Source organism: Callithrix jacchus, chromosome 13 (assembly GCF_049354715.1).
Source record: "Callithrix jacchus isolate 240 chromosome 13, calJac240_pri, whole genome shotgun sequence".
Classification (NCBI taxonomy): domain Eukaryota; kingdom Metazoa; phylum Chordata; class Mammalia; order Primates; family Cebidae; genus Callithrix; species Callithrix jacchus.
Window position 1 is genome coordinate 92,124,570 of NC_133514.1, and position 18,365 is coordinate 92,142,934.

The following is an 18,365-nucleotide window of genomic DNA, read 5'->3' on the forward strand; positions in this document are numbered from 1 at the left end:
CTCCTGCCTCAGCCTCCCGTGTAGCTGGGACAACAGGCACGCACCACCATGCCCAGCTAATTTTTGTATTTTTAGTAGAGACAGGGTTTCACCTTGTTGACCAGCATGGTCTCAATCTCTTGACCTCGTGAGCCACCGGCCTCGGCCTCCCAAAGTGCTGGGATTATAGGCGTGAGCCACTGTGCCCGGCTCTATTTGTTGTAATTTTTAAAAATTTCCTTCAACAAGATTTTATAGTTTTTAGAGTATAAAAAGATCTTTTTTTTTTTTTTTTGAAAGAGGGTCTCACTCTCATCACCCAGCCTGAAGTGCAGTGGTGAGATTATGGCTCCCTGCAGCCTTGACCTCCCATGTTCAGGTGATCTCCCACCTCAGCTTCCCGAGTAGCTGTGACCACAGCCTCGCTGTTTTTTGTTTTTGTAGATACTGGGTCTCACCATGTTGCACAGGCCAGTCTTGAACTCCTGGGCTCAGGTGATCTGCCTACCTTGTGCTCTCAAAATGCTACGTTTCTTTTGTTAAAGTTATTTTTTTTATGCTATTGTAAATAGAATTGTTCTTAAATTTAATTTCAGATTCCTCTTTTCTAGGCTATAGAAATAAAGTCAATTTTTGTATATTGATTTTATATCCTGCAAATTTGCTGAACTTATTAGTCCTAATCATCTCCTAATGATTCTTTAGGATTTTGTATACATAATATCTTGTCATCTGCAGAGGTCGCTTTACTTCTTCCTTTTTAGTCTGGAGGCCTTTACTTCTTTTCTTGCCTGATCACCCTGGCTGGAACCTCCAGGGCAGAGCTGAGTACAAACTGCGATGGGGACACCCTGCCTCGGTCCTGCTCTTAGGGGAGAAGCATCCAGTCTTGCACCACTGAGTACCTTAGTGATGGCTTTTCATAGAAATCCTTTATGGGATTGAGGAAGTTCCTGTCTGTTCCTAGTTTGTTGAGTGTTCCTATCACGAAAGATTTGAAGCTATCATAATGTCATAGGAATATTTAAGAGATGGCAGGAGAGCACATGGCCCCTCCACTGCTCAGGCTTTTCTGATCCCTGCAGGGGGCCCTCAGTGCTACTTCCCACACCCCTTACCTGCTCCCCAGAGGTGACCAGTCTGTTCTTCTGATTCACACTCAAGTTGCGATGGGAGAGCTCTACCTCCATGAATGTATCCCCTCCCCGCCAAAAATAAAAATAGTAAACTGGGCCGGGCACGGTGCCTCATGCCTGTTATCCCAGCATTCTGGGAGGCCGAGGTGGGCAGATCATGAGGTCAAGAGATCAAGACCACCCTGGCCAACATGGTGAGACTAAAAATACAAAAATTAGCCAGGCATGGTGGCCTGCACCTGTAATCCCAGCTACTCAGGAGGCTGAGGCAGGAGAATTGCTTGAGCCTGGGAGGCGAAGGTTGCAGTGAGCTGAGATTGCACCACTGTACTCCAGCCTGGCAAAGAGCGAGATTCCATCTCAAAAAATAAAAAATCATCACAGCCCTGAGGCTCTTGGGGCTGGGGCAGGGCCCAGTCCCCTGGCCTGTGAGTGGACACAGCCTCCAGGGGTGGAGGTGGGGGTGGGGAAAGACTGAGGAGAGTGAGGGGAGCCAACAATGGAGGGAGGGAAAGCTGTCAGCTCACAGTCCTCGGTTATGCAGGGGCCCTCAGAGGGAAAAGGGACTGGCAGGGCCCAGCTGGGGGGTTGCTGTGGGTCTCCTGTCACAGCTCAGAAGTGCTGATGGGCTGGGCCTGCCTCTGCCCAGACAGGGAGCCGTGGGGGACCAGAGAAAGGGCTGTCCCCCTGTTGCTCTCCCAGCCAGCTCTCCCACCCTACCCACCTCTAGGCACCCCCTCCAGGCACAGCACCCCTTCTTCCCTCTGCCCATGCCTTCTCCTCTTCTCTCCTAGTTCCTCCTCAGGAACACCTGCAGCCGGAGAGCCCTGTCTTCCCCTAGGTCACTGCTGACTCCTCAGCACCCGTGGGCAGCATTGTCACAGCTGGCTGTAGCACACAGTGGGTGCTCCTCCCCTGGGTTTATAGGCAGAGGTGAGGGGTGTGTGTGGGGTGTGTGTGTGTGTGTGTGTGTGTGTGTGTGTGTCGGGGGAGGAGAGGGATAAAGGATGAGCGAGGTGGCTGGAGAAGCAGGAGAGACCTCAGGGTCAAGGCTGGGGGACTAGGGGAGCCCTATCCAGTGCTGGAAGCCCATTCTCCCACCTCCAGGGCTGGGGGGCATTCTTTTAAGGTGACTCACTGGCCTGCACGCCTGGGCTCCCGGCTCTAATGAGGATAATGAGGCCAAGCAGGTATTTATGGCACGTCCTTCTGGGGGAGCCTCCAGGCCTCCCAGCCATGACCTCAGTGCTCATGGGGACGGTCCCAGGCTGGTGCCAACTTGCAGGAGGAGGAAACTGAGGCCCAGGAGGGAGAGGGTCCACCCACAGATGCCACCCTGGGGACAGAGGGTCTCAAGAAGCAGGAAGCCCCCTCACCCCACTCCCTCCACCAAATGCATGGAAATCAAGGCTGTCAAAAAGGCCCAGTTAGGCCGCTCCTTTCTAAGGCGGATTTGGGTGCAGGGTCCACCCTGACTCCATGGCCCCCTCTTGCACCACCCCAACTCCCACCCCCAGGGGTCACAATGCTGCCCTCCCAGGGGATGCCCCCACTGCAGACCTGCTCCACCTGGCCAGGCACTCTTGGGGAAACCAAGGCAGAGGCTTTGCCCCCACTCTGGGGAGTCTGAGTAGCAGCATGAACCCCAGAAGATGCCGGAGAGGGAAGGGACGGGCGGGCCTGCAGAAGCAGCTGAGCTGAGCTCCTGACCCCTAAGAGGCCTGGGTCTGGGCCTTTGCAGGAGGGGACGGGCATCATGCACCCCTGAGCTCCTGCCCACCAAGGGACTAGAGCACACAGTCCCCACCCCAGAGCACACAGTCACGCCCCAGGCATTGGGCACACCTTCAAGGGGCCCCTCCAGGCCTGGGCTCTGGGGCACCAGCATCCCAGGCCTGGCAGCACCTTCCTGAAGGGAAGCAGAGGCTGGAGAACTGCAGGGAAGTGAGCTGGGAGCCCGGGGGTGTGGGGGACACAGCTCTGCCATTCAGCCCTGGTTCGCCCCACAGGCTGGATGACCTTTGGCAGCCTTTGCCCTCTCTGGCTGCTGGCCACAGTTGTGGAGTGCAACCTTGCCTCAAGGACACCCAGCCAGGGATCCCCTTCCACCTGGAGTCCCCCGTCCCATGACGTGAGCCCTATCTTGCCTGCAGGTGTGTCTGTGTATGTGTGCGCGTGTGAGAGTGAATGAGTGTGTGATGTGCATGGTGTTGTGTGTGAGTGAATGAGCCTGTGTGATATGTACAAGTGTGAATGTGAGTAAGCGTGTGTGTGGTGTGTACCAGTGTGAATGTGAGTGAATGAGCTTGTGTGATGCATGGTGTGTGTGAGTGAAGGAGTGTGTGTGGTGTGTGAATTAGTGTGTGTGATGTATATACAAGTGTGAATGTGAGTGAATAAGTGTGTGATGTGTGGTGTGTGTGCTGTATGGTATGTGAGTGAATGTGTGGGTGTGGTATGTGTGAATGAGTGTGTGTATGATGTGTGGTGTGTGTGTATGTGTGATGTGTGTATGTGTGATGTGTGGTGTGTATGTGTAATGTGTGGTGTGTGTGTGTGATGTGTGGTGTGTATGTGTGGTGTGTGTGGTGTGTATGTGTGGTGTGTGTGTGTGATGTGTGGTGTATGTGTGGTGTGGTGTGTATGTGTGGTGTGTGTGTGTGATGTGTGGTGTGTATGTGTTGTGTGTGTGTATGTGTGATGTGTGTGTGATGTGTGGTGTGTGTGATGTGCGGTGCGTGTGTGTGATGTGTGGTGCGTGTGTGATGTGCACTGTGTGTGTGATGTGTGGTTGTGTGTGGTATGTATGTGTAATGTGCGGTGCATGTGTGATATGTGGTGTGTGTGATGTGTGTGTGATGTGTGGTATGTGTGTGATGTGTGGTTTGTGTGTGTGACGTGTATATGTGACGTGTATGTGGTGTGTATGTGTGATGTGTGGTGTGTATGTGTGGTGTGTGTGTATGTGTGATGTGTATGTGTGATGTGTGGTGTGTGTGTGTGATATGTGGTGTGTATGTGTGAATGAGTGCGTGTATGATGTGTGGTGTGTGTGTATGTGTGATGTGTGTATGTGTGATGTGTGGTGTGTATGTGTAATGTGTGGTGTGTGTGTGTGATGTGTGGTGTGTATGTGTGGTGTGTGTGGTGTGTGTGTGATGTGTGGTGTATGTGTGGTGTGGTGTGTATGTGTGGTGTGTGTGTGTGATGAGTGGTGTGTATGTGTTGTGTGTGTGTATGTGTGGTGTGGTATGTATGTGTGGTGTGTGTGTGTGATGTGTGGTGTGTATGTGTTGTGTGTGTGTATGTGTGATGTGTGGTGTGTGTGATGTGCGGTGCGTGTGTGTGATGTGTGGTGCGTGTGTGATGTGCACTGTGTGTGTGATGTGTGGTTGTGTGTGGTATGTGTGTGTAATGTGCGGTGCATGTGTGATATGTGGTGTGTGTGATGTGTGTGTGATGTGTGGTATGTGTGTGATGTGTGGTTTGTGTGTGTGACGTGTATGTGTGACGTGTATGTGGTGTGTATGTGTGATGTGTGGTGTATATGTGTGGTGTGTGTGTATGTGTGATGTGTGGTGTATGTGTGTGATGTGTGGTGTGTATGTGTGTACACACATGTGCAGATCCCTGTGAGTCTGGGGCTGCATGAAGAAAGATGCTCCAGTATCTCCCAAGACACCCACCCACTGTTTCCCAGCCCTGGCTCCTGCTGTAACTGCTGAGCGTGAAGAGCTGGTCCCTAGGCAGCACTGGGGTGACGACCATGACTGTGCCTCACACAGGAGCAGGGTATCAGGCAGGGAGAGGTGGTCTCGCTGTCACCATCGCCCCAGCTTCCTGCCACCACACCCCCCTGCAGCTCTGGGGTGGGAGGAATGGTGGCCAGCCCTAGGGACAGGGGTCTTGGGCAGATGTGCAGATGCCTGCACCCCACCTTCCCCTCAGTCCAAGGAGGCTGCCCTTGGCCACTCACCCTGTGCCCCCTGCCTCTTCCACCCTCACCCCTGCTGTAGACCGTCCCAGACCCCAAACCAGGCTCCGGGGTGGTGGCTTGCTGTGGTTTGGGGTGAAAGTCTGGCAACCCACAACCCTACCTCTATCCCGGCACCTCCCCCATCCCCCATCCCGGCACCTCTGCTCCCCAAATCCCCGTAGAACCTCCCCCATCCCCCATCCCGGCATCTCTGCTCCCCAAATCCCCGCAGAACCTCCCCCATCCCCCATCCCGGCACCTCTGCTCCCCAAATCCCCACAGAACCTCCCCCATCCCCCATCCCAGCACTCCCCTCTCTGAATGTCCTGAAGGCTCAGGTGGCTTGGAGTTGTCTTTCCTGCTTCTGGGGAGCTGACATTGGAAGCCCCAGTCATAGCCTCTCCCAAGTCCAGACCTACATCTCAGGTAGTTTCTGCATGTCCACAGGGATGTGTCATCCCCGCCACAGACTCAGCATGCCTGAAAACAGCCTCATCTCCCCTTGCTCCGGAAACGCACCACCCCCCTACACTGACGACGCCCTCCCAGGCACCCAGCCTGAGGCCATCAACTGGAGTGAAACCAGGACGCACAGAGGCCGCCGGGTGGCAGGCAAGGGGAAAGAGGTGCTGGCTCTGGAGTTGGGGAAGCTGGGTCCAAGTCCCGCAGTCCCTGTGTGACCCAGGGGCCCAGAGCTACCTCCTAAGGCCTCAGTTTCCCTTCTGTTTCGGGGCTGGTGGGAGAGTGGCTAATAGGGCATGAGACATGGTGAGGTGTGTGCAGAGTGGGTCCCGGACCCCGCGTGGGAGCCCAGACCCCGCATGGGAGCCTGTGTAGTCCTCAGGGCGAGGCTGCAATTGCCTGAGGCCCTCTCACCCTGGCCTCTGCTCCCCTCCCACACAGTTGTCCCAGCTACACCATGACCTTTGCCAAGACACGCCTCAGCTCAGACCCCTCCGGGGCGGGTCTGGTCACCACACTGGAGCCCCACTGCCACAGTCAGGCCCTGGTTGCCCCTCTAGCCTTCACTAGGACATCCTATCCCTGCCTCTCCAGGCGAAGTGCACTGCTCATGTGTGCCCCACCTCCACCTGCAGCACACAGCCCCCATGTACCCTCACTCACCCCCTCTCCCCTCACAGGGCTTCCCTGTTGTCCAGTGCTGGGCAAGAAAGGTGGAGGTATATGAAGCCCCGGACGGAGGTGCAGCACCCATGAAGAAGCTCCGGGCCTCAGGAGGGCTGCTCCGGCTCAGGTTAAAGCCAGGAGCTCCGGGAAACCTGGGCTCAGCCACCACGCCCCATGGAGGGGACACACCCTTCCCTGCCTTATGGCAGGGCCTGTGCTGGACATAACCCATGACCTCGCCTCTCCTGGCTCCATGCCACAGCCCTGCCCGCTTCTCGAGAATTCCATGACTCAGGTAAGAGAGGAGGGGCCTAGCCAGTCTCAGAGCCAAGATCACGCCGCCCTGCACCTTGCCGTCCTGGGCATCTCAGGAGGTGCACGCCAGGACTGGAGGGCGCTGCCTCCTCTACTTGGCCCAGGGAGCAGCCTCACCAGGTGGAAAGAGGGGAAGCCATTAGGGTCCTGTGGGAGGACTTTGGCCACAAGCTCCCACCTGGCTCTGTCCTAGCCTGTAGAGTGGTGAGCCCAGGTTTGCAGCTCCTGAAGGCAGGGCATGAGGGGCTGGGAGGCGGGTCCTGGGCCTGGCCTCAGGGAGGTTACCTAGCAGACCAGAGTCCACAGTCCACACTCAGGGCTGCCAGGTACTGTTGCATGGGCTGTGCACTGCTTAACTGCAGAGGGCGCCCCACACACAGACTTGACATGCTGGCTGGACCAGCAGTGTGATGGCCCTGATTATTACACCCCCCCACGTGCGCGCACACACACACACACACACACACATGCACACACACGCATACTTGGTCCAACAGTCTCTTTTTCTTTTTTTAAAGAGGTGGGTCTTGCTGTGTCACCCAGGCTGGAGTGCAGTGGCATGATCCTAGCCTACTGTAGCCTCCACATCCTGGGCTCAAGCAATCCTCCCGCCTCAGCTCCTGGAACTACAGGTGTGTGCCACCACACCCAGCTAGATTTTAAAATGTTTTTTGGTGGCAAGATCTCCCTATGTTGCTTAGGTTGGTCTTGAACTCCTGGCCTCAGATGATCCTCCCGTCATGGTCTCCCAAAGCACTGGGCTCACACAGCCTCTTGGGAGTGATTTCGCATCAAAATCATGGCCTAATGGGCTCCTGCGTCCTCTGCCCTGTTTAAGGATGGCAACAGCGAAGTCAAGGAGAGACTGTGGCGTAGGGGTGTGGGTTTGGAACGGAAGACCTGAACTGAAACCACTTTCCTGGGCCTGCCACATGTTCTCAAATGTCAAAATCATGATCACAGCCCTAACTAGGACCCCCAGGCCACGGCTGGGGCCACTGCTCTCCACTGGCCCTGGCCTTAGCTCCAGGCCACAGCTGCTTTCCATTCTCTGAACCCGCCTCGATTTGGGGCTGGCCAAGCCCCGGCTCACAACGTCCCCAGGCTGGACCTCCCCCATCCGGACTTTGAGACACAGCTGAAATGTGACCTTGCACATGGAGGCTGCCGTGGCCCCTGGAAGGCCTTGCCAGCCACCCCCTGAGGCTGCAGGCTACCCCTTCCTGGGCTCCTGCCTCCCCTCCCACAGGCATGCCCACACCTTGCCTTTTAATAATGCCCCTCAGGGGCCAGGCATGGTGTGGCTCGCGCCTGTAATCCCAGCACTTTTGGAGGTCAAGGCAGGCAGATCATGAGGTCAGGAGTTTAAGACCAGCCTAGCCAATATGGTGAAACCCCGTTTCTACTAAAAATACAAAGATTAACTGGGTTTGGTGGTGGGTACCTCTAATCCCAGCTACTCAGGAGGCTGAGGCAGGAGAATTGCTTGAACCTGGGAGGCAGAGTTTGCAGTGAGCCAAGATCGTGCCATTGCACTCCAGCCTGGGTGACAGAGCAAGACTCCATCTCCAAAAAGGAAAAAAAAAAAGAACTCGGCTTAGGATGCTACTTATTGCCACACACAGCTGGGAGACCAAGGCTGCGTCAGGCTCTGCTCTGAGGGCGTCACCTTGCAGCACAGGTTTAATCTTCACGACAACTTCGTATGGACATCAGTTATTATGTTCACTTTATAGATAAGGAAATGGAGGCCCTGAGAGGTCCCACAGCCAGTACACGCTGGAGTGTGATTGGCACCCAGGCGGTCTGTCTCCGGGTCCTAGTTCTTCAGCCCCTGTGTGACGCTGCCTTTCCTCTTCTGGCTTTGGAATGAATGTAATGGATCCCTGACTGGGTGTGCTGGACGCTCGCTTGGTGCCCTGAGCCACCATGTCCAAGTCCCTACTGTGAGGTCCCAGGTGGGAGGAAGCCCAGGCCCTAGGCCAGGTTCCAGCCGACAGCCCGGGTGGAGGCCCCAGACCACAGCCAGTGTCACCCCCCAGACATGAGGGAAGACAGTCTGGTCCAGGTCATTTCGGCACCAGATTTGGAGACCTGACAGTAAGCCCTGGACATCATGGACAGGGCTAGCTGCCCCTTCTGCGCCTTGTCCAGTCTCCTGACCACAGAATCTGGGTGCATAAGAAATCAGTTGTTTGAATCGGCTGAGTTCTGGCATTGTTTGTCATGTAGTAACTGATAAACAAACAGCTGCCACCTGCTTCCTGCCCACCCGGCACAGAGACTCCTGTCACCACGAAGCCTGGCACCTCCGGGTGGCTAAATTCATTGTGCTCATTTCTGCGTGACCTTTCTTCACCTCTCGGCCCCATTCCAGCCTTCTTGGTGTGGCCCTGGCCCTTGGCTTCTATGACCCCTCCTCCCACTGGCTCCCTCCTCCTCCTCCATGCCTGGGCCTTAGATTCCCCCAAGGAGCCTCCTTCTGTCTAGCACCCCTGAATGTGGGTGTCCCCTAGGGTCTCCACCTTAGCTTATGCTTATCTCCCACGCATTCAACCCCAAACCCATGTCTCCGGGGAAGACCATGTCCTACGTCTCCTCGGCAGCCTGAAGCCCCCTGGCCCTGCCTCTTCTCCCAGACCTCCAGCAGCCCCTTCCTCGTCACCTGGTCTACTGAGCTGCCTCTGGGGTGCCGCAGAGAGATGGTCCAGGGAGGCACTATGTAAATCAGGCCCAGGCAGGAGGGCTGGTGGAGACCCCGGGTTCTTCATGCCAAGGAGGAAGCAGAATCAGAGTTCACGGGGAGAGAGCTGCCTGGGAGCAGTGGAACCTGAGTTTCTGCTTTGGGGTGGGTGGCTCTGCTGGGTGAGCAGATAGCTCTGGCTGGCGGGGATAGGGAGGAGAAGCCGGAGCTGCTCTCGACCCCCCACCCTGTCTGTGGATGGGCGTATGTTGGGCAGGGGGTGGGGAGTGGGGAGGGCCCCTGACAGAAGAGGAAAGCAAGGAAACGTGGTTAAACCCCGAAGCATTGGGGGTCCGACTGAAGGAATGGGAGGCATCCAGTGTTGTGGCCGAATTATGTCCCCCCATATTCTTCCGTTGAAGTCCTAACCCCCCAGCATCTCAGAATGGGACTGAGCTGGAGACGGATTTGTTTTATTTTTGTTCTTTTGAGACAGGGTCTCGCTCTGTCACCCAGGCTGGAGTGCAGGGGCATGATCACAGCTCTCCTCAGCCTCTACCTCTTAGGTTCAGAAGATCCTCCTGCCTCAGCCTCCTTGGTAGCTGGGATGCTGGGTGTGTGCCACCACACCTGGCTAATTTTTGTAGAGATGGGGTTTCACCATGTTGCTCAGGCTGGTCTCAAACTCCTGGCCTCAGCCTCCTAAAGCAATGGGGTTACAGGCATGAGCCACTGTGCCTGGCCTGGAGACTTTTTTTTTTTTTTTTTTTGAGACAGAGTCTTGCTTTGTCACCAGGCTGGAGTGCAATGGCACCATCTTGGCTCACTGCAACCTCCACCTCCTGAGTTCAAGCGATTCTCCTGCCTCAGCCTCCCAAGTAGCTAGGACTACAGGCGCGCACCACCACGCCCAGCTAATTTTTGTATTTTTGACCTCGTGATCCACGTGCCTTGGCCTCCCAAAGTGCTGAGAGTATAGGCACGAGCCACCGCGCCCAGCGGAGATGGGTTTTAGAGAGAGGTAATGAAGTTAAAGTGAGGCCAGGTCGGTGGGTCCTGACCCAACACGATAGATGTCCTTTAAAGAAGAGGAGATTAGGGCCCAGACAAGACACAGGCCAGGGGTGACCACACGAGGCCTCGGCGGGAAGGTGGCTGTCTGCACGCCCAGGCAAGAGGCATCAGGGGCAGCCAGCTTGGTTCACACCCTGATCTTGGAGGTCCAGCCTCCAGAACAGCCAGAAAATTCACATCTGTTGTTTCAGTCGCCCGGTCTGCAGCACTTTGTCGTGGCGACCTCAGCCCGTGAATACACCTGGATCCCACATGGAGCTGGGATAAGGGGCATGTGAAGGGTGGTTTCAGACCAGACTGTGCCTTCCACCCCCACCCCAGACAGGGGGTCCTCAGGGCTGTCCACACCCCCTTGACAGCTGGCCATGAAGCCCCTCCCTCGATTCCTAAAGGTTCAGTCCTTTGTAACATGCAGCAAACCTAACAGGAAACCTGGAGGTCCTTTAAGAAATGCACCCCCTGCCCCACCTCCCAAGAGGCTGCAGCAGCAACAGCCACCAAAGGTGCCCAGACACAGATGCACGCATGAGCACAGCGCGACTGTCATCCATTAACATTCCAGCTTTATAAACTTGTTCTAAAATTGCCCAAAGGACATGGAAAATAGCCCCGCTTTGAAGATCTGTGCATTTTGGAATGGCCGCCTCACAACATCTGGTTTCCTAGTCTCTAAGCTGAGGAGGAGGCTGGGTTGGGGCCTCCTGCTCTCTGTGGGGTTGGGGTGGCTGGTTTGGAGATGTTTCTCTGCCCTGGATACCCCCTGCTCTGCCAGCTCCATCCTGGTGGGGGTGTACTGGGTGAGTGCAGCCAGCAGCTGGAGGGGCTGTCCCTGAGCAGGACTCACCTTCCCGCGTGTCCCCTCTCCCCACACCCTGGCCCTAGCCTCTCCCCGTGACAACAGATCCTTCAGCCCCTACGTCCCTCAGCCAACAGCCCCCTGCCAAGCAGCAGCCTCCTCCTAGCCTCAGGGCAGGCCAATCTCCCCTCTGGCCTCCATGGCCATCTGAGGTCTGTAGGGAAGAATGTCATCCCCATGATGCAGACTGGAGACTGGGGAACAGGAAAGGCCAGTGTTTTGTTTGTTCTGTGCCCTTGGAAGGGAATGGGAATGGCAGGACTGTGGTTGAGCTTTGGGAGCCAGGGAAGGAAGGACACTGGGGCTGGGCTGATCCAGGATGGCTTCCTAGAGGAGGCAGGATTTAAACTGCTTAATGAGGTGAGTCCTCCTCTGAGGTGGCTAAGACCCAGGCTCTAGCTCCAGGCAGAGTTTCTTCTACTCCCTCTACCCTCACCCGAAAGACCAACAGCCCTGCCACAAGGTCCCCGTGCCAGGCTCTGGGCAGAGCTCTTGGGGCTTAGGTGCTGCCCCTCCCCCTGCCTGGCCTTTGCATCTTTTCAACATACACTCAGAGAAATTCCCTGGAAATTCTCTTTGTGAGGTTGTCATCCAGGTGAATTCAGGTTAGGACCAACATTCCTGGCAGCCTGCAGTGACAGCTGCCACCACTGAGCCCCTGACATGTCTCCATCCCCCGCTTCCCAGGTACTTCACTTCTGTCACCTTGTGTTCCACAGTTCTGCTTCTACAGGCTCGGCATCCCAGGAACAGATGGGGAAACTGAGGTTCAGAGAGTCCAGTGACAGCCCAGGCACACAGGTGCCCCTGGGTAGCCAGACAGCTGCTCCAAGGCCAGGTTCTCTCCAGTGGGATTGAGGGGAGCACCCTGGTCTCCACCCCAGCAGTAGTGGCTAGAAAGCAGCCAAGTGTGTGGGTATCAGCTTCTATCTTCTGGAACCTGCAGTGGTCCCAACCCTGTGCCATGGCTCCTTGGTCCCAGGTGTATTTGGTGAGTTCTCCTGTCCAGAGGTTCCTGGTGGCCTAACAGATGCCAGCATGGCAGTGGGACTTGTGTGTGAAGTGCATGGCATGACGCTGCCCGGAGTGGCTTCCTAACCTCATGAAGTCAGTCTGGACCCAAACACTGTGGGCCCAGGGAGGGGCATCTGACAGCTGGGCTGGCTGCAAGGACAGCTGCTGAGCCTGGTCTTGAAGGTAGACAGTGACTGACCAAGGAGATGGGACAGAAAGGGTGGTGTAGATGGAGCAGAGGTAGGGGAATGAGTGAGGGTCTTGGGGGGGCTAAGGCTAGACCCCTCCCCTGAGACATCTCTATGTCCAGCCCTGGCCCCCAGTAGGGGTGGGTAGATAAAGTCTAGCCCAGGGACCATCAGCTCTGAGTCTCCGTGGCCTGGGGTTGGAGCAGCATGAGGTTAAGAGCCCATGAGGCGCTGGGGTCCAGAGCTGGGAGTCTGCAGACCCCTCCTAGGCTTGGGGAAGATTTTTGAGTCCCCTGGGCCAGGCGGGGTTGGCCCCTTCAGGAGCTGGGCTGGAGCTGGGTTGCAGAGCTTGTGCTACGGCAAGGACAGATGTTTCCAGTTTGAGGGCTCGGGTTGCCATCAATTGTTCCACTAAACCCTGTTTCCTATTAAGCAGACTCTGGGAGATGGAGAAGTCGCCTTCCATCATGCAGTCTGTGGGGTGTGTGTGTGTGTGTGTGTATGTATGTAGGGGGTGCTGAGGACTGGCTGGGGAGGCCATGAAGGGCTATGCACATATCCATCCCCCATGCCTCCTGGCCAACATAGGCAGAGCTGGCCTTTGTCCTGGGAACTGTCCCTTGGCTCTAGAGCAGCTTCATCTGACTGAAGGGCAGAGAGCTGGGACTTGGGAGGGCTCTGGATGGGGGTCTTCACTACAAACCTGGCTCTGACCTTCCCCTGTGCCCCTGGGCAAACTATGGTTGGTCACCTGCCCATTGCTGCCTTCCTAATCCTTCTTCCTGAAAGAGTCTGTGTTAGCCTGTTTCTCGTTGCTATAAAGGAATGCCTGAGGCTGGGTAATTTATAGAGGTTTGACTGGTTCATGGTTCTGCAGGCTCTACAGGAAGCATGGCACTGGCATCTGTTCAGCTTCTGGTGAGGCCTCAGGAAGCTTACAGTCATGGCAGAAGGTGAAGGGGGATCCAGTATATCATGTGGCAAGAGAGGGAGCAAGAGAGCCAAGGGGGAGGCCCCAGACTCTTAAACAGCCATATCTAACTGAGCAAGAACTCACTCATCCCCAAGGGAATGCACTGAGCCATTCATGAGAGATCTACCCCCATGATCCAATACCTGCCACCAGGCCCCACCTCCAACACTGGGGATCACATTTCAATATGAGATCTAAAGGGGACAAACATCCCAACCATATCAGAGCCTGATTATTATCCTGGGGCTTATTCTTCTCTCTGCAGCTACGTAGGCTGGCTCCCTCCTGGTGCCATGATGGAGACTCCTCTCATTGCCAATAATGGTTTAGAAATGAGTGTGGAAAACAGGCCTGGGTAAGGACATGTGAAGGGGCCTTTGGGAGAGGAGCCCCACTCCTGAGCTGTGCTCCAGATGAGATCATGCCTTGATGTAACACCAGGAGCTGTGGCAGCCGTCTTGTGAGTATGAGGGAGCCAGAGGGTGTCAAGTACAGAGGGACAGAGCATGTGACCTTAGGAAGCACTGGGCTGCTGCCTCTGCCCTCGCTGGGGCTTCCTGTCTGTGAGATGACACTAGCTTTGATTTTCTGAGGGCTTACCATTTCTAGACACAGTGCTAAATGCTGACATTATTCAACCATTATTTCCTGCAATCAGGTAGATTACAAGGTGTGGGACACAGATGTGCAGAAATCATAATTATACATAAATCCCTGCTCCCTGAGAAGGTAGATTCTCCATTTAAAAAAAAATAAAGACAGAGTCTTGCTCCGTCATGCAGGCTGGAATACAGTGGCACAGTCATAGCTAGCTGCAGCCTTGACCTCCTGGGCTCAAGGAATCCTCCCACCTCAGCCTCCTGAGTAGCTGGCACCACAAGCACACACCACCATATGTGGCTAATTAAAAAAAAAAATGTTTTTTGGGTAGAGACGGGGTCTTGCTATATTGCCCAGCCTGGTCTCAAACTCCTGACTTCAAGCCACCCTTCTGCCTTGGCCTTCCAACATGCTGGAATTACAGGTCCAGTCATATTCTCCATTGTTTGAATGTCATTTCAACTGAGCCTCAAACCATAGCCGAAGCTGAAGTACAGACGTCACAGTCTATCTCGCGTCGCGAGGCACAGTCTCCCACATAGAGCCCTCTCTGGCTCTCCTGACACTAGAGGCAGGAAAGCAAAAGCCTTCCTTCTCCAGGCGCCTCTGAAGCCGGGGTTCCGCATGCAGCCCAGCTTTCTCCAGGAAGAGCCACCCAGCTGGGACTCGGAAAGTGGAGGGAGCATCGGACACAGCAAGTGCATGGGCGTTCGGGCGAAGCGGCGGTCCCTGGCTTCTCCGGGGCCACCATGGGTAGAATATCTGACTGGTCTCTAGCTGCATGGCAGGACACTGAGTGTTGGGCAGGGCAGCAGCCATGTTGCCTCTCAGTCCTGGGCCTTTTCCCTGGCTGGGTGTTATCCAAGCTTAGGTCCCTGGCTCACCCTGGAATTGGGCAGCTATCCAGAAATAAGCCCTTTTCTCCCCAAATTAGCTCAAGTAGATTACATGTTTACTGCAAATAACATCACCTAAAATGCATTTACTGGAGTTGGTTGGTGGTAGATGGTGAGAATTCACCCCGTATGGGTAGAGAGATTAGGTCAGACTGTTGCCTCCTGTACTTAGGAAGGAAGACCACAACCAGACATGAGGCTGGTGCAGTCCCAAGATGGAACTTCCTTTGGGCTTCTGTTCTTTGGGAGGGTGTGTGTGCTCTCTGCAGGGGAAGGTGGCCGAGCATGGATGTTGGCTAGGAATAATTCAGTAATCTCCTCCTTCGCCTGCATTTCCCCACGGCCTCTCCAGTACACCAGGACCAGCAAACAGAGCCCAAGCAAAGTCACGGGCTTCCTGGGCTCTCAAGTCAGAGGGTGCAGGTTGGGTTAGCCAGTGTGGCTGGAACAAGAGAGGAAGGAGCCCCACATTAGCCAGTAACTCCTCTTAAGTCACTGGCTAAGCTGACCCTGTGAAGAGCAAGACTCCAACCTAGAATTTTGAAAACGTCTTCAAAAATGAAGACAAGACAGAGGTGTTTATAGATAGACAAAAGCTGAATTTGTCACCAGCACAGTGACCACGCTGTCCTGGGTACTTGGTATGTCTACTAATGAGGAATAATCACATCATCATTTCTGGCAGTCACTACACACAACTGGAACTCCTAATTACTGTCCAGAGTGAAGCCACTGGGTGACACTCACTCCCCTAAACCCAAACCGCCAGGCGCAAAGGTTGAACTCCACAGTGGATCCTGCTACAGTTCATCTCCCGGACTCAGCCTGTTCCTCTCTCTGGATCCTCTCTGTCAGGTGGTCTATTGAGCAGCCCGGTCACCTCGTCGCTCACAGATGTGAAGATTCTTTCTATATCTTCCTCCACACACTGATAACACCATTGATCAGGCCAGGCTGAGAAGCAGAGACCAGAACCATCCCTCTAGAAACCATCCCTCGGATCAGTGGTTCTCAGAGTCTCTGGGATTGGCACCACTTTGCATTCTTAACAACCACTGAGGACTCCTCAAAGCTTTGTTTCTGTGGGTTGTGTCTGCCCATATTTATTAAAAGTTAAGCAAATTTAAAAATGTTAATTCACTAGAGAATTACAATACTAAATCCATGAAATGCTAACCTAAATAACTTTTATGAAGAATACTACGCTTCAAAAGAAAAAGATTTGTGAGGAGAGTGGCATTGTTTTGCATTTTTGCAAATCTCCAATGTCTGCCTTGACAGAAGACAGCCAGATTCTTGTGTCAGTTTCCACATTTAATCTGTTGCAATATCACCACATGCAGCTTCTGGAAAACTCCACAAGAGAGAAGGCAAATAACTGATGATGATGATGATGATGAAAGTGCCTTAGGGACCCCCAGGTCTCTGAATCCCACTTTGAGAACTGTTGTTTGGGTCACCACCCCTCCACCAAACCCTCTGGTAACCCTGCCTAAAGAAGCAAATGGCCTGTTTTCAGTAACTCTGACCTTGTTCTGCCACACCTTGGTATAGGAGGATGTAGAAACTGAGCCCCCAAGAGACTGTGTCAGCCTGAGCTCTCACAGCAGGCACATGGAACTGGAACCCAGGCTCTGAAGCCATGAAGGTGACCACGAACAGGTGCCCACCCCCAATGCCACCACGATGATTTGGCTGAATTACACCCGGGCTCACGCACTAATCTGCCTCGTCTCCCCAAGTGCAGCGAAGGACCTTGGAGGCCAGCGGGTAGGTCTCTTCTCTGACAGGCTACTCCTGGGCTCCCTTCAGGGACAGTGAACCTACTCTGTCAGCTGCAATAGCAACATTTTCAAGGAAGCAATCCATGTCCCCAGCCACACAGTGGGAGCCAGGTGCAAGGGGTTCCTCAATGTCCCATAAAAATGAGGACCACGAGACAGTGGTGTGGTATGGGAGAGTGGCGAGGTCTGTTCTGGGTACGGTGTGACTTCTCAGCCTCTTTCTCTGTCTTTCCTCTGTCACAGGTGGGGCTGGGGCTGAGATGAGTATAGGCAAGTGAGAAAACGGATATGTGAACTGTAATGTCATGAGGATGTCACCCCCTTACCCAGTGTCTCATGTAAGTGTACTGCTTCACAAGGAAGACGGTGATGTCAGGAAGCAGGGGGACTTGCCCAGGGCCATGCAGCCTCCACTCCTGGGGTGAGGAGTGGAGCTGCTTCCCCAAAGCCCAGGGTGGCCATGAGGGCTTTACGTTTAAGCATCTCTCCATGGCCTTGGCTTAGAGTTGGGGGCCCAGAGCCCAGAAAGCAGCTGCCACACGTGTGGAGAAATTCCCTGTCTTGAGTTGGAGGCCCCTCCTCTGCCTCAGGAAATGGTAAGAACACAGACCAGGAATTCCCATGCTTAGTGGGAGGGGCCCTTCTCATGGCAGGCAGTGTTCCTGGCTGGGTGCAGGGGGTCACCTGCTCAGGCTCAGGTGCTGGGCTGATAGCACTGGGTGGGGGAAAGGGGCTGGGAGTAGAGACTGGGCCCGCCAGGGCTTACTGGCGCCTACTGTCTTTCTGTGGGGAGAGGCGATTTTGGCATTCATTTCAATGAACAGCTGTTTCATTGGGTTCCATGCATCAGTCAGTAGAAATTCATTTAACAGTAATCAAATATCCAAGAAGAAATCTTGAGAACTTAAGAAAAACAATCAACTCAACCTCCCAGAAGCCAAATCTTCTGTCTCATTCAGCGTTTTAGGACTAGTTACAATATTGTTCCTCTAGCAAGACCCACCTAGAACTTAGCGGGTGAGGAGACATGAGAGGTGAGCAACTTATTCTGAGGGAAATTTCTATCAGTCTTGTTTAAAATGCAAATTAACTTGAGATTACCTTTAAGTTTTACTTGTAAGATCTAATAAACATACAGAAAATACACAAGATGAAAATGAACAGTTCGCTGATTTATTGCCAATGAAACACTTCTGTGACCACTGGCCCTGAGGAAACAGAACACTGCCAGCTTCTCGTCCATCCTGTGCCCCTCCCAATCATGGTTGCTTCTGTTTTCCCAAAAGTAACCCATATTCTGGTTTTCAGGCTAGGCCTGCCCTTGTCCTTCATCAAAGTTTTACTACTTAAGTGTACATCCCACAACTAGGTTTATTTTGGCCTTTTCTCTATGTGAATGAGCTCATACAGTATGTGTTCTTTTTTATCAGTCTTCTTGGATGCTGTAACATTTGAGTTTCACCTGTGTAACTGAATGTAGCTGGTTATTTTTCACGGCTGTATAGCATTACATTGCATAGATATATTGCCATTTATTTACACATTCTACTGTGGATATTCCTGGTGTTTCTAGTTTTGAGGTATTAGGAATAATTGCACCATCAACAGTCTTGATTTAACCTGTTGCTAGGTCTTAGGGCATGAGCATCTTCAACTTTGGTGGATATTACTAAACAGTTTTTCAAAGTGCTATCAATTTATATTTCTACATGGAATACATATAGGGTATGAGATTTCCTGTTGTTCCACATCCTCACCAACAC

At 53.9% G+C, this 18,365-nt stretch overlaps 1 protein-coding gene across 1 annotated transcript; it reads right to left on the bottom strand.

The window, feature by feature from the left end:
• Window positions 1-2,831: 2,831 nt before the first annotated feature.
• LOC128929481 (uncharacterized) lies at window positions 2,832-4,903 on the bottom strand. The gene is given in 3 exon segments (XM_054244173.2): window positions 2,832-3,219; window positions 3,222-3,344; window positions 3,478-4,903. Coding segments are annotated over 3 exon segments (1,668 nt in total). The 5' UTR covers window positions 4,766-4,903; the 3' UTR covers window positions 2,832-2,962.
• Window positions 4,904-18,365: the final 13,462 nt, after the last annotated feature.